The 16,821-nt window shown below is 42.4% G+C and overlaps 1 protein-coding gene across 6 annotated transcripts in view; it reads left to right on the plus strand.

Moving 5' to 3' along the window:
* CDC14A (cell division cycle 14A) overlaps positions 1–16,821 on the plus strand; it is an 89,707-nt gene that overhangs the window by 32,297 nt on the left and 40,589 nt on the right. For all 6 annotated transcript variants that reach the window (XM_033151519.1, XM_033151517.1, XM_033151518.1 and 3 more), the window contains exons 8-13: positions 32–119; positions 2,779–3,009; positions 4,939–5,077; positions 9,425–9,587; positions 14,971–15,086; positions 15,925–15,972. In XM_033151519.1, coding sequence (XP_033007410.1) covers positions 32–119; positions 2,779–3,009; positions 4,939–5,077; positions 9,425–9,587; positions 14,971–15,086; positions 15,925–15,972 — 785 coding nt within the window. The remainder of the gene's footprint in view (positions 1–31; positions 120–2,778; positions 3,010–4,938; positions 5,078–9,424; positions 9,588–14,970; positions 15,087–15,924; positions 15,973–16,821) is intronic.

A 16,821-nucleotide genomic window follows, 5' to 3' on the forward strand; every position in this document is an offset into this window, starting at 1 on the left:
TTTTCTAAATCTTTGCTTTTGTTTTCACTAGCGAGTTGAAAATGGTGACTTCAACTGGATCGTCCCAGGAAAATTTTTGGCATTTAGTGGACCACATCCAAAGACCAAGATTGAAAATGGTATCTGTTTTTCCCTGTCTTTTTTTTTGTAGAATTGTGTGTATAGTGCATGACTAGTAAATCAGCTGTGGTTCATTGATCCGCATGGGTGAAAAGTAGACCTTGCTGCATGCACTGGAACGTTGTATGCACCCCTTTGGAGAACACCATACTATTTGTGGAAACAATACTGTAGTTGGGTGGATGTGTTAAAATGCTTCAAGAGTGCTTCCAAATGGGTGCTTAGTGTAATGTAAGCTCATGTGCACAAGCTTTTTACAGCATCTACATGCTGCCATTAGCATCAGTATTGACCCTCCCTATTTAACCTTTTCTGTGGAAGATCAAATACGTTTTTAAAAAATGCAGCCTGTAGCCAGAGACCCATTTGTGCTATTGAGCTGTTGTTTGGAAGTACTCGTAGAGGCCAAATGAACATTGTTTCATTTCTGCATTTTAAAAAATTTATAATTATATTTTGATGAAAATAGCTTATAAGTGGGGAAGTCGATGAACCTTCCTTCTTTCATTCTTAAAACTGAAAATTTGCATGAACTACAAGTTTAATTAAAAATGACCTACAAAGCTAACATCTGAGGAGAAGACAGGCACTGCCTATGAGGACTATTAAACATAAGAGTTGAAAATGAAGGCCGGAGGGTTGGAGGGACTAGCCCAGCATCTATAATACCTAGATAATGGTCTTAGATAGTTGTAAGGATTCATAAGGTTATGTTTGAACATGCTACATAAAAGATGAATTCTTTATTGCCAATGAGGCAGATTCTGGGGCAGAATGATCTGCCTTCCTATGAGGTCTCTGCCAGTGGAGTCCAGGCATATGGTGTTGCAGACTGAGGACTTCATGAATAACATATTTAGTGGCGTATAAGACGACCCCCAACTTTTCCAGTTAAAATATAGAGTTTGAGATATACTCGACCGCAGATTCTCCACCCGGCGTATAAAACAACCCCCGACTTTTGAGAAGATTTTCCTGGATTAAAAAGTAGCCTTATACGCCAGAATATACAGTACATACCCTATGATTCTAATCTAGAGTGAAACCTATAAGGTGGCATTATTCCCTGTTTTAGATACTGTACTGGCTAAATACTTACTTCTTTTAGACCAATATGCTAGTTTTCTATTCTCCTTTTCAGAATGAATGTTTTATTCCTTAAAAAAAAGAAGAAGCAAAAATCCAAATTCAAGTGGTTGGGCACTTTTTTGTTGTAAATCATTTTCCTTTTGATGCCAGATTTAAGCACAGGGAACATCTTGCTATTAAGAATTGCCCTAGGATCTTCTTGTATCTAGCCTTAAATTTGTTCTACTTTCTTTAAACGAGCCATAGCTCTTATCAGTTTGGTAGCTAATGAACTATTAAACGTATCTTCAAAAGCCATATAAAAAGAAAACTGTGGGGGGCAGCATAGAAAGGAAGAACATGCATATTTCAATGTGTTGCTGACTTGCTGTACATAGTTGGATGAGGGAAGAAATAGAAAATACATTACTGGTAGTTGTTGTATCCCACAGCTGTAAATGTTCCACTATAACATACAGATACCTGGAGAATTTTGTGTTAATGCTTGTTTTAATCAAGTCACTTTCATGGTGATGAGGAAGATGCAAGAATGCTGCATTCTGGTCTACATCTAATTGAAGAAGGGGTTTTTCCACTCATACTTCTTCTACCCTGTCAGTTGTTCAGCTTCTTGCAACATTAGCTAATATCACTAGTTTGTTGTTTGTTCACATGTCACTGTTACAGGCTTAGCAATACAGTACTGTGCAGGCTCCCAGGAATGAGCTTGCAGGTGCTTTGCTCCTCCTTGGTATTTTCTGCTTCATGAAGATAGGCCAAGGTTTGGCTTAGCATGACATCTGAGCAAAGACTTGTGGCTGTCTCCACACCAACCATGAGCTATAAACCAAGATTTGTTCGTGGCTACACCTCATAGTAAGGAGAGAATGCAAACTTTTTCAGCAAGGGGCCGGTCCACTGTCCCTCAGACCTTGTGGGGGGCCAGACTATATTTTGAAAATAAAAATGAACGAATTCCTATGCCCCACAAATAACTCAGAGATGCATTTTAAATAAAAGCATACATTCTACTCATGGAAAAACACCAGGCAGGCCCAACAAATAACCCAGAGATGCATTTTAAATAAAAGGACACATTCTACTCATGGAAAAACACACTGATTCCCGGACCGTTCGCAGGCCGCATTTAGAAGGCGATTGGGCCGCATCCGGCCCCCGGGCCTTAGTTTGGGGACCCCTGCGCTAGGGCAACCTTGACTATGGCAACACAGCAGATTATATCTATATATCTATATCTATATCTACGTTTATCTATCTCCAGGGAAAGACCAAAGCAGTGAACATTTGCACAGTCTCACTAAGCTATATTTGGCTTAATGTGTTGTGCAAACTAAGGTTCTGTGACTGAAAGTTTATTGACTACAATTTTGGGCCAGTCAACTTTGTATACTTGCACAGATTTTCTTACTAACGTTGGCTTTCTTTTTACAGTATGTTGATTACATTAGTAACATTCGTTTTTAAACAATAAGAGTTTAAAGTCTGGTGTTGCAGTTGTTATCTGTACCACTAGGAAGTTTTTGGAGGTTGTATACAAACAGCCCGCCATTCTTGCTCTTCCTGTTACAGGCTACCCTCTCCATGCACCGGAAGCCTATTTCCCATATTTCAGGAAGCACAACATAACAACTGTCATAAGACTCAACAAGAAGATTTATGAGGCAAAGCGTTTCACAGATGGTGGGTTTGACCACTACGACCTGTTCTTCATAGACGGGAGCACGCCGAGTGACAGTATATTGCAACAGTTCTTGACCATCTCTGAGGAAGCAGAAGGTGCCATAGCTGTGCATTGTAAAGGTGAGTTCTTCGAAAAAAGAAAAGCAGTTCAGTGGTACTGTATTCTGGCATGAAGAGGAATAAATAATCAGGTTTGAAAATAGCATCCTCAGATCTTAATTTTAAAAATGCTGCATTGGGTAAAATAGTCTAAATTATGAAAAGTTTTGACTGATTTTGAGCAGAAATTTCATAATGGTTCCTGCTGTTTTTAATGCAGACCCTATTTTATTCCACTGAGTGATGCTATTGCCTCTCTTTTTAGTGGAAGCATGTCTCTTCAGTATTTTTTAAAAATTATCTTGTAGCCATAGAAATTACTGTTCATATGCTGTTGGTATAGCAGTGATAAATTTCACTATTTGTGTATGGTGTGCTGTGCTGTGCCCAACTGAAACGATTTTTATTTGGAAAGCAGGAATGTTAAAAGTATAGTGCTGCCCTTTCCTCTCTCTGTGCTCCTTCTTTCTTATTAATTAGCTGAAGGCAGGGGGCAAGGTGCTTTTTTTGGCTTTTGTTCATTTTATTTTAAAAAAGCCAATCAGCTTCTGTTCTTGAGCCCACAACCATCCTAGAGGTTTATTCTCCCCACTGTCTTCTGAAGGAAAAATATCGGTGTTTCTTTTGAACTGGAACAGACAATTCCAGAACAAAACTATTTCAGTCTCAGCCTCTCTGGCTGACCAGGGTTAAAACTAATAAAAGACATTTCACAGGAGCCATGTACTAAGCCAGGCATGTCCAACAGGTAGCTTGTGATCTACCGGCAGATCACTGGATGTCTGTGGTAGATCACTGGTAGATCACTGGCTCCCCCCAAAGAAGCTCAACAACTTTTGCTCCCCTAAAAAAAGCTCAACATATTTGCCCTGAACCCCCAGTAACTTCCTCCCTAAAAAAAGCTGAACAACTTTGACCTGAACCCCAAAAAGGGGGTAGATAATTGCCAGTTTATAACTCTGTGAGTAGATCGCAGTCTCTTGGGAGTTGGCCACCCTTGTACTAAGCTAATGAAAGAACCTTTTGAGGTAACAGCATTAGACACCAATTGTTGCAGTGCTCTGTTAGCTGAAGATTACCTTGGCTTCTTCATTGCAGCTTGTGCCTATGCAACTCTCATGATTGTGAATTCACAACCCTAAAAAAACACATTCTGGTTAAAAATGCATCCCCAGGAAATCATAAACTGCTAGCTGAGGAGATGAGGATCAGCTGTGTAGGTGGCTTTTTCATTAGGTGCTGAAATCCTAGTAAATATTTCACTAAACATGTTTGGGGTGGGATGTGGAAAAGAGCAACTCTAACTAACCATGTTTTTTAGTTTTACTTAAAAAAAGAATGCTTAGGATGGAGCTAGACAGAATGAATCAGAAATGTAGCAGAATAAATGCAGATTCAGTGTCACCCTGTATTGTGGCATCCTCCAGCTACGAGCAGCCGCAGCAGTGGCAGCTAATGATGTGTGACAGAAATACTCCATGTCCTGAAATCTTTACACCATGTAAATAAATGATCTTTCACATTAAAAGGGAAGGGAGACCTTGACAAGGTAATGCCTTTTTGTGTGACTCCTCCATGGCAAACATCACATATAGTTTCACTTTTTGCATACGCCTTCAGTTTGACTTGCGCGGCAAAGCAGTATACCTTTGTTCAGTAGATTTACCCAGAGCAGAAATAGAAAGGGCAGTGGAGGTTAAGACAGGAATTAGCAAGGCTCTGTGGGATCAAGCAGGATGTTTGTACTACGATGGATTCCTGATGTTTAAAATAGACATCAGTAAGGGTTTTTTTTGTAAAATATTAGCACATGGTACAAGGAAACAAGTTTTATGAAATATCACACATTTAGAGGAATTCGTCGATATTCTTAAACGCGTGTAGTTCTGTACCTAATATCAAATTTATGTCTCTTCCCCACCCCACCCCCACCCCATGTTCTCACTGTAGCTGGGCTAGGAAGAACAGGAACACTGATAGCCTGTTATATAATGAAGCACTATAGATTCACACATTCTGAAGCCATTGCCTGGATACGAATGTGCAGGCCAGGTTCTATTATTGGACCCCAGCAGCACTTCCTTGAAGAGTAAGTATGACACCTCTGTTAATCATATAATTTGCTGTTCCACACCAGACACTTTCCCCTCTCTGTAGAGCTTAGCAAGTCTGCTGCATGAATGCCAGATTATTCAGTGACTTTCTTAGAATTCTCTCGGCTGAAATTGCAAGTACGATTCCTGGTCTGTACTCTAATTTATTATACAGCTCCGATTTATTGTGTTATGCAGAGTATGATGGCTATTGTAGCTCCAGGGCATGGGTTAAGAAGTTGTAAAGTAGTTTAATCCTCCTGCGTGACTTTTTGGCTGAGCATAGTGAGTCAGTATTTGGTGTGCATTTCTAATGTGATATCTTTGTTGATAACTGCAGACAGCTCAGTCGGTAGAGCATGAGACTCTGAATCTTAGGGTCATGGGTTCAAGCCCCACATTGGGCAAAAGATTCATGCATTGCAGGGGGTTGGACTACATGACCCTCATGGTCCCTTCCAACTCTACAATTCATATGAATTGTATGAATTAAAGTATCAGGATGTACTTACAATTCTGTCATGAATGTACGTAACTTCTTTCAAAGCTGAATACTGGCCCTTTTCTCCTACCTGTTCTTGAAGAGGGAGGAAAGATCTAAAATATATTTTCTGGATTCACTCAAGCCGTAGTACCCATAGGAAAAAAAACCACAAGAAGTAGTAGGGCTACCCACTTACGATGATAGAGTGGCCATCTGAGTTGCCTTACGGGATTTGTAGTTGTGATAGTGATGCATTTGGTAATGATGTCGTAGTGACGCTAAATATTGTAGCTGGTCAGGGAAATTGGTCAGGGAAATGTGTCAGCAAAATGCAAGGTTCTGATTCCATGCCACACATTCTCCATCATTGTATTTATCCCTCACACATACATGTCACATTACTCATGAAACCCACACACGCTAAAACTCACACACTGCAATGCATCACTCAAGGATAAAGGTTAACATGAAGCTATATTTTTTTAAAATTGTATTCGTGTTTTAATGCTGCATGCTGCATTTTGTTTTCCGAAGGGTAATCTACACATTTTTTAAATAAATAGGCGCTACACAGTCTCTGACTCTCCAAAGAAAACTAATTTGTATGTATATGGAATGTCTCCTTACCCTTCTCTGTGGTATCAGTGGCAATGAGGTTGCATTTCTGGGGGTGGCACAGTCATCTGAACCCCTCTCTCACTTGCTCTAGGAGAAACAATCTGAACTTGTCCTCTATGACGAGCCAGTGTGGTGTAGTGGTTAAGAGCGGTAGACTCGTTATCTGGGGAACCGGGTTCGCGTCTCCGCTCCTCCACATGCAGCTGTTGGGTGACCTTGGGCTAGTCACACTTCTCTGAAGTCTCTCAGCCCCACTCACCTCACAGAGTGTTTGTTGTGGGGGAGGAAGGGAAAGGAGAATGTTGGCCGCTTTGAGACTCCTTCAGGTAGTGAAAAGCGGGATATCAAATCCAAACTACTACTCCTCCTCCTCTTCTTCTTCTTCTTCTTCTTCTTCTTCTTCTTCTTCTTCTTCTTCTCCTCCTCCTCCTCCTCCTCCTCCTCCTCCTCTTGCCCTGTTGCCCCATATGCATGGGGTGGGACTCACCTAACTAGCTCTATCAGCTGAAGCCCTGCACAACAACTTCTGCTTGCTCCATGGGGCTCCCTCCCCTCCCCTCCCCATATGCCCCCTGAAATTGGATCTGTGGGGTTGGGACAGAACAGCACATGGAGGGAGGAGAAAGGGGGCACCATTCCATCTGGCTTTCACAGACAGCACAATTGGAAGATGCAGTGGCATTGCCTCCCGTTGCTAATCTGTGTAACCTTATTACAATGACTGATTAGCCGCGAGAGGACTTTACACACACACACACACACACACCCAAATTCATGGAACCGTTGACAATTATCTTAGTCTTGTCTTGAATCTGCTTCACTTGACTCATGCATATATAGGCCCCCTACATTAGCTAGGCAAGATGCAGCTTAATGTGATGGTGAGGAACCCCAGGCCCAATGTGGCCATTCCTTCACCCTCTCTGTTTGGCCCTCTGGACTCTTCTCTTGCTGAGGGCATATTGATATCAGCAAGACAAAATGTAGGCGTTTTGACATCCGAGAATGACCACAGGAGCAGATTGGCAAATAGGCTGAGAAGGAGGTTTCAGAGTTTCTCCTCTTTGCTAAAGGTCACAAGTTTAAAGGCCAGAGATGAACAAAAGTTGCTTTCTCACAAAGCAATGATTCACGGCTGGAATTTTGGTTCTTTTCAGGCAGTTAAAAAAAAAGGTCAGTTTTTAATGCTTTGACACAAATCTAGAACAAACATCATAAAACAACAGTGAACGATGCTCCTAATTCATACTGCCATTGTTTTGTAGTTTATAGAAAATAATGCTTTTGGCACAGAGAGTTCTGTATTCCTGGCTGTTCCGAAATGCACATATCTCCTAAGTTTGGGATTTAAAAGGTTTAACACATTGAGTCCCAGTTCTTGTAGTCCCTGGATCCCTATGTGAGCCAGAAGAGTAACACTCGAAAGCATTTGAAACAGGCTAGAACATGTTTTAGTTTTCAGTAGGAAAGCCTGAACAATAATGTTCAGGTCCAGTTGAAGAACACATGTTTTCTCATTAGTGTCAAGAAAACTTCCTTGCATTCTTTTTTTCAATTGTGTCCCGTACACCTGAGAAGAATACAAATTCTTTTGCTTGTGTGAAGCTCTGTGTTGATATCGAAGCTCATCAATGAATATCCAAATTGCTAGACCGGAGTCCTAACCTTACCTGTAAGATCTGTGCTGTTTAGAGTAAAAAGGGTGTCATTGCAGAAGCAGGGTGCTAAGGAACTTGAACTGTGCAGGGTCTCTGTTCTTTTAGATTGTGTTTTTCCGTTGCCCTACCCAAAATACTCCCAAGCGTTCCTCATGGGCAGTTAGCCTCCTAACAAATAAATGCTGGGAAATCATTGTAAACAGTTGTTCACGTGCACTTTGCAATGTATGAATGTTGTTGTTCAGTCGTGTCCGACTCTTCGTGACCCCATGGACCAGAGCACGCCTATCTTTCAATGCCAAACTCATGCTAGTCACTTCGAGAACACTGTCCAACCATCTCATCCTCTGTCGTCCCCTTCTCCTTGTGCCCTCCATCTTTCCCAACTTCAGGGTCTTTTCTAGGGAGTCTTCTCTTCTCATGAGGTGACCAAAGTACTGGAGCCTCAACTTCAGGATCTGTCCTTCTAGTGAGCACTTAGGGCTGATTTCTTTAAGGATGGGATAAATTTGATCTTTTTGCAGTCCATGGGACTCTCAAGAGTCTCCTCCAGCACCATAATTCAAAAGCATCAATTCTTCGGCGATCAGTCTTCTTTATGGTCCAGCTCTCACTTCCATGCATTACTACTGGGAAAATGTATGAATAAGATAATCTAAAGAAGAAACTAAAGCCTCCTCAATAACTTAGAAGAAAGGATAACATATATCTCACCTCTTAATCTTTGTTCATATGTGACACAAATTCCCAGTATGTTATTTCAAGAGTTAATGGCTTTCATCATCAGTATAATCTCAGATCACACTTAATTATACTGGATATCAACTTCCTCACTCTAAGCAGAAATACTCCCCCCGCCCCATCTTTCTAATCCTGACCTATTCACTAGTTATGTAACCTCCCTGTGGGAGCTTTTCTCTGAGTCAAAGTATGTGGATAATGCTATTTCTTTTGGCTCACATCCAGAGTTGCCACTAAGCAAAACTGCAGAGGAAAAAATTGCTTGTGGAGGAAATCAGTAAAATTTAGCATAGCAAAGTTTTTTTTAAAAAAAAACAACAACAGTAACACCCAGCTACATTATTTTTCCATAAATGAAGGAAAAGTCAATGGTCACACAAAGTAATTACTTTTTTTTAAGATGCATCCTGTTTATATGTGCATCAATTTACCATATTCATATTTTCATCAGTTCATTTCATGAAAACATTAAAAAGGTTATTTAAAATGAACTTTTAATGACACAATAAAATTTTCACAGTTTTGTAATGCCGTATATTAGAATTGATCCCCCCCCCCCCGGTTATGATAAATTTTCCCAATCAAACGTCTGAAGAAGCAAGAACATCCGAAAGAGACTTCCAGATAAAATTATTTAAAATAAAGTTATGTATACTATAATGAATGATTTTCAATGCTAAAATATATGTAACCAAGTTGAAAGTCCTATTTTACTGTACTCCACCCTGGGGCTACTGTGCAAAGAAGTCTTAAGTATTTTTAAAAATAAATAGTTGTTTATACTATGACTTTGACATGCATTTTGCTGGTACTAATTTTGCCCTTTTTTCACTGTTAAATAGAAAGCAGCCGATGTTATGGCTCCAAGGTGACCTCTTCCGATCCAAACAGAAACCAAGATTAGTAGATGAAGACAGCATGAGCAGAATTCTGTCTGGCTTGGATGACATTTCCATCAGTGGGACTTTGAATAAAATAGAAAGTAATTTGGATAAATATGTAGAGGTAAAATTTCACTGGAATTATCTCCTTAATATCCCAAGTAGAAAAGCCGCAATGGAGTAATAATGCTTGATATATGTCTTTATCTATTTCGCTCTTGTGTGTTCAAAGCATTCACAGGTTCTCAAATAACTTCATATATTTTACTCCTGTAAAAAGTGTTCAGTATTATTATTGCTATAGTACACCGGGGGGTGGGGTGCAAGAAGACAGAGAGAGCATGCCTAAGACTACCTAGTAAGCTCTTAGAATAGATGAACCTCATCAGTGTACTGCTGACAATTAACCCCAAATCCCCAATTGACCTCTCCAGTGCCCTCATATTGAAATTAAATAGTTTGGGAGACAACACCGTTTCCAGTGGACCCCATCAGCACAAGTGTCATGGGTCCAAGCACTCTTCCCCCCCCCCAAAAAAAAAACCCTACTTCCTGGAGTGGGCCTCTTAGCTATTATGTTACCCCATGATATATACCGTGTTTTCCCTATTTTAAGACATAGTCATAAAATAAGCCATAGCAGGATTTTTCCGCATTTGCGAAATATAAGCCATACCCCGAAAATAAGCCATAGTGATAGGCGCAGACCCCCCCTCCCCACGCCAAGCAGCATCTGCCCTCCGGAGCCGGTGGGGATGGCGGAGGGGACGGGGGCTTTGAAAGCGAAGGAGAGTCTGCTGGCCCGCGTCCTCTCTCTCCCCGCGCTCACCAGGCCCCTCCGGAGAATGCCCTCCTTCCCTCCTGCCGAGGGGAGAGCCGGAGGCCGGTCGGCTGCGAGGTGCAGAGCATGCAACTCACCTGTTGTCGCCTCAGGGGCCCCGCCACCGTTGGCTCAGAGGAGATGCTGCCATTGTCCCTGGCCTGGCCGTCCCCTCAGCCCCTCTCATGCCCCCTCACAGGGAGCCAGCATGCGAGAGGTGCACACAAACAGATGGCTCTCGCCTGAGTCCTAGCCTGCCTGCTCCTCACGTGCAGGGAGCCAGCGAGTGAGAGATGTGCACAAACAGACGCCTCTCACCCAAGTTCTAGCCTGCAGGGAGCCAGCGAGCGAGAGGCATGCTGCTCCTGATGTAATAAAAATAAGACATCCCCTGAAAATAAGCCATACCCTTCATGGATCACTGCCTTGTCGTGGCGAAGGGGCTTGAATTACTCAGGCAAGCTATGGACAGGTCAAGATGGACAGGTCATAGCGGAGAGTTTGGACCAAACGTGATCCACCTGGAGAAGGAACTGGCAAGCCGCTCCAGTATCCCTGCCAAGAAAACTCCATGGACAAAGACAACAGGCATATAAAAGATATGACGCTGGAAGATGAGCCCCTCAGGTCGGAAGGCGTCCAACTTGCTACTGGGGAAGAGCGGAGGACAAGTACAAGTAGATCCAGAGCTGATGAAGCGGCTGGGCCAAAGCCGAAAGGACGTTCAGTTGCTGATATGCCTGGAAGTGAAAGGAAAGTCCAATGCTGTAAAGAAAAGTATTGCATAGGAACCTGGAATGTAAGAACCATGAACCTTGGTAAGCTGGATGTGGTAAAAAATGAGATGGCAAGAATAAACATTGACATCCTAGGCATCAGTGAACTAAAATGGACAGGAATGGGCGAATTCAGTTCGGATGACTATCATATCTACTACTGTGGGCAGGAATCCCGTAAAAGAAATGGAGTGGCCCTCATAGTCAACAAAAGAGTGGCGAAAGCTGTACTGGGATGCAACTTCAAAAATGATAGAATGATCTCGATACGAATCCAAGGCAGTCCTTTTAACATCACAGTAATCCAAGTTTATGCACCAACTACCAGTGCTGAAGAAACCGAAATTGATCAATTCTATGAAGACTTACAACACCTTATAGAAATGACACCAAAGAAGGATGTTCTTCTCATTATAGGGGATTGGAATGCTAAAGTAGGAAGTCAAGAGATAAAAGGAACAACTGGCAAGTTTGGCCTTGGAGATCAAAATGAAGCAGGGCAAAGGCTAATAGAGTTCTGTCAAGAGAACAAGCTGGTCATCACAAACACTCTTTTCCAACAACACAAGAGACGACTCTACACATGGACATCACCAGATGGGCAACATCGAAATCAGATTGATTATATTCTCTGCAGCCAAAGATGGAGAAGCTCTATACACTCAGCAAAAACAAGACCTGGAGCTGACTGTGGCTCAGATCATCAGCTTCTTATAGCAAAATTCCAGCTTAAACTGAAGAAAGTAGGAAAAACCACTGGGCCAGTAAGATTCAATCTAAATCAAATTCCTTATGAATACACAGTTGAAGTGAAGAACAGGTTCAAGGATTTAGATTTGGTGGATAGAGTACCTGAAGAACTGTGGATGGAGGCTCGTAACATTATACAGGAGACAGCAACGAAAACTATCCCAATGAAAAAGAAATGCAAGAAAGCAAAGTGGCTGACCAATGAGGCCTTACAAATAGCGGGGGAGAGAAGACAAGCAAAATGCGAAGGAGATCGTGAAAGATACAGGAAATTGAATGCAGATTTCCAAAGAATAGCAAGGAGAGACAAGAGGGCCTTTCTAAACGAGCAATGCAAAGAAATAGAGGAAAATAACAGAATGGGAAAAACCAGAGATTTATTCAAGAAAATTGGAGATATGAAAGGAACATTTCGTACAAAGATTACCACAATTAAGGACAAAAGTGGAAAGGACCTAACAGAAGCAGAAGACATCAAGAAGAGGTGGCAAGAATACACAGAGGAATTATACCAGAAAGATATGGAGGTCTCATACACCCCAGGAAATGTGGTTGCTGACCTTGAGCCAGACATCTTGGAGAGTGAAGTCAAATGGGCCTTAGAAAGCCTTGCTAACAACAAGGCCAGTGGAAGTGATGATATTCCAGCTGAACTATTTAAAATTTTAAAAGAGGATGCTGTTAAGGTGCTGCACTCAATATGCCAGCAAGTTTGGAAAACTCAGCAGTGGCCAGAGGATTGGAGAAGATCAGTCTACATCCCAATCCCAAAGAAGGGCAGTGCCAAAGAATGCTCCAACTACCGCACAATTGCACTCATCTCACACGCTAGCAAGGTCATGCTTAAAATTCTACAAGGCAGGCTTAAGCAGTATGTGGACCGAGAACTCCCAGAAGTGCAAGCTGGATTTCGAAGGGGCAGAGGAACCAGAGACCAAATTGCAAACATGCGCTGGATTATGGAGAAAGCCAGAGAGTTCCAGAAAAACATCTACTTCTGCTTCATTGATTATGCAAAAGCATTTGACTGTGTCGACCACAGCAAACTATGGCAAGTTCTTAAAGAAATGGGAGTGCCGGATCACCTCATTTGCCTCCTGAGAAATCTCTATGTGGGACAAGAAGCTACAGTTAGAACTGGATATGGAACAACTGATTGGTTCAAAATTGGGAAAGGAGTACGACAAGGCTGTATATTGTCTCCCTGCTTATTTAACTTATATGCAGAATACATCATGCGAAAGGCTGGACTGGATGAATCCCCAACCGGAATTAAGATTGCCGGAAAAAATATCAACAACCTCAGATATGCTGATGATACTACCTTGATGGCAGAAAGTGAGGAAGAATTGAAGAACCTTTTAATGAGGGTGAAAGAAGAGAGCGCAAAATATGGTCTGAAGCTCAACATCAAAAAAACTAAGATCATAGCCACTGGTCCCATCACCTCCTGGCAAATAGAAGGGGAAGAAATGGAGGCAGTGAGAGATTTCACTTTCTTGGGTTCCATGATCACTGCAGATGGTGACAGCAGTCACGAAATCAGAAGACGCCTGCTTCTTGGGAGAAAAGCAATGACAAACCTAGACAGCATCTTAAAAAGCAAAGACATCACCTTGCCGACAAAAGTCCGTATAGTTAAAGCTATGGTTTTCCCAGTAGTAATGTACGGAAGTGAGAGCTGGACCATAAAGAAGGCTGATCGCCGTAGAATTGATGCTTTTGAATTATGGTGCTGGAGGAGACTCTTGAGAGTCCCGTGGACTGCAAGAAGATCAAACCTATCCATTCTCAAAGAAATCAGCCCTGAGTGCTCACTAGAAGGACAGATCCTGAAGTTGAGGCTCCAGTACTTTGGCCACCTCATGAGAAGAGAAGACTCCCTGGAAAAGACCCTGATGTTGGGAAAGATGGAGGGCACAAGGAGAAGGGGACGACAGAGGATGAGATGGTTGGACAGTGTTCTCGAAGCTACTAACATGAGTTTGGCCAAACTGCGAGAGGCAGTGAAGGATAGGCGTGCCTGGCGTACTCTGGTCCATGGGGTCACGAAGAGTCGGACACGACTGAACGACTGAACAACAACGTGTTTTTTTGAGGGGGGAAAAATATAAGACGGTGTCTTATTTTAGGGGAAACACGGTATGCTAAGGATTGCAGCCAACAAAGTTCTACTCAGAGGAGGCTCATTGGGATTAATGGACCCAAGCTATTTCAACAGGTCTCCTCTGAGCATGACAAACATTAGATACCACCTTCAGTGCCCTCACATTATATCCTGGTCTGTGTTCCTGGTTTGCTCACTGACAATAAGTTCAGGTTTCCACGCTCAGTCATAACTGGAACACAAGCCAAGATGTTCATTGTGAAGCCAGCGTGGAAGAGCACTTGGTCCCAGCTTGTGAACTAGAGCTTATGAAGCCAGGAACAATTGTCCACATGTGTTTTAGTGTTAGCACATTGATTGGCATGCAGGTCAATTGCAAGCTAATGGGTCCCCCCCCCCAACAATGCAAGGTATGTTGGAATGGAAAGAAAGCAAAATGTGGATGTGGCAACATTATGTCCAACCTTGGTTGTGTTAACTGATGTGACGGCACTACATTGTGCTTTTGGCCTTCTCCATCTTAGAACCTGGAACAGGATAAATTCAAAGTTACCTGAGGGCAGGTGTAGCTTTGCTTTTATAATTTGAACTGGATAGGCAAACTCGGCCCTCCATATATTTTGTGACTACAACTCCCATGATCGCTAGCTAACAGGACCAGTGGTCAAGGATGATGGGAATTGTAGTCCCAAAACATCTGGAGAGCCGAGTTTGCCTGTGCCTGAGCTAGAGTATCTCCTCTCAAACCACTGGTCATCAACTTTTAAATTCCAACCTGTTAGATAAGATGCACTCAGCTCCTTATTATTGGCATGTGTGAAATATCTCTGTTTGTGGAAAGCACACCCTGCGAGGGCTTTGTGGGAAATGGCTACTTGAGCCTGTGGGTTATCCGTGTAGTTGATAATGGCCCCAAAAAAATATGGCACAAGAAGGAAAGGTATATTGCCTTCAAAGGGCTGGGCCCCAGTTAAAGTACAAAACAAAACAAACAAACAAACCACAGTCCTGTTTTGAATCTCCTTAATTTTGTTGAATTGGACCTATTTTCCAGAGTGAATTGGAAGACACTTCAGAGCAGGAAATCAAGAATGGCATGACGCAGGGGGACAAACTTCGTGCCTTAAAACTTCGGAGGCAGCCACGTTCAGCTACAACGGGAACTCTTAGGTGACCCATTCACAGTTCTCGTGTTCAGGGAGCTATATAGATTAGCAGGTGGTACTCCACCGATACTTTAAAATACCTAATTTCACAGGTCCAGCACTAAAAGGTTTGTTACTTTGGACAACGATGTCTATCTAGGCTTTGACAACAAAGCTCCAGGGATGTGGGGCAAGAGGCTGGGGCTAGCTCTTTGTCTAAAGATGTTAGTTTAAATGGGAAAAGAGGCTTAAAATATTTCATAGAAGTCAGATTCTGAGTTACCTGAGGAAATGTAATTTCGTGTATGAATGTGGCCCACCCACATTCTTACTCTGTAGCATCTCTCTAGGATTCAGGAAGAGGCATCTAATCACCTGCTACCTGATCCTTTTGTTTTTACTTGAGATGCCAGGGACTGAACCTCGGACCTTGTCCATGAAAGGCTGTGTCTTCCTTCCAAATGTGGCTCTCTGTGCCTTAAGACTGTTGAAGGAGGCCCTGCTTTGGGTGGTCACTATCTGAGGGGTACAGCATGTGAGGCATGAGATTGAGGGCCTTCTTAGCACAGACACATGCCCTGTTGAGCATCCTCAGGGACACTGGACAAGATCCCAATCTTCCTGAGCATGGGTAAAATGTTTGTTTTTCCTTTCCTTTCCTTTCTGGGAATCAGTTTCCGGATTGGGAGAGAAATGTGGTGAACAGCCTGGTACTTTGTACATTAGTAAACTCCCTATTTCATCAATATGTAGTATTCTTGTTGGTTCTTTAATTAGATTGTTATACTGTATATATTTTAAGGATTTTAGGTTTGGCTGTATAGTGGGAATACTTTTGATTTAAAATGCCATTTATTTTCTAGGCTTGAAGATATGAAACTGCACGCCAGATCCAGATCCCAGCCTTTCAGGTACTCACTTCCATAGTTTACAGAGAAGCAATTTGGATTATATTTTCACTGACTTTTTGGCAGATCTTGAAACCTCCTGTTTCCCCCTCGTCCTCTCACTTAATACTGATTGTCCCTGCAAGTTGTGTGTGTTAGAGCCGCTTCTCATATCACGATTCTTGTTCAGAGAACTGCTGTTGGAATTCGCTCCCATTAATAGCCTTTTGCAGTGGGACATATTTTATACCTACTTCTCCTTGTGAGCCTGCTGTGGGTATGTTAAATGTCAGGAATGTCGCTTAGCCATTCTTGTGTCTGGTTCACAAGTAAATATGTATATAAACCTTTCGTTCTCTTAAAATTATCCCACACTGAAAGTGACTTTGAGCATCATTCCAGCGAACAAAATGCATATTCAGAAAGCTGCCCTGACTCATCTGCTTAATGGCTTTAAATGCATTCCTCCACACAGATAAGTGTGCCCTGACTTCTGAATGTGAGTCTTTACAGTGATGTGGTAATTGAAACCAAATCTCTAAAGCAGGGTTCGCTAATCTGTGGCCCTCCACTTATTATTGGAATACAATTCCCATTATCCCTGATCCCGGGCCATGCTGGCTGAGGTTGGGGGCTGGGAGTTGGGAATGCAGCAACATCTGGAGTGCCAGAGGTTTCCCACCCCAGCTCTGAAGCCTGCTCCATGCATTGTAATATATTCACTTGGGTGGCTCTTCATGAGTCAGATTATCTCTGTGAGCAGTTGCCCTTACAGTCGGATAATGAAAAAACCCAACATCCTGAAAATTAGGGATGGGGTTGAATTTCCATGGATGCATGCTACATGAATTCTGTGTGTCCCCCTTCATCCAA

Source organism: Lacerta agilis, chromosome 6 (assembly GCF_009819535.1).
Source record: "Lacerta agilis isolate rLacAgi1 chromosome 6, rLacAgi1.pri, whole genome shotgun sequence".
NCBI classification, from domain to species: Eukaryota; Metazoa; Chordata; class Lepidosauria; order Squamata; family Lacertidae; genus Lacerta; species Lacerta agilis.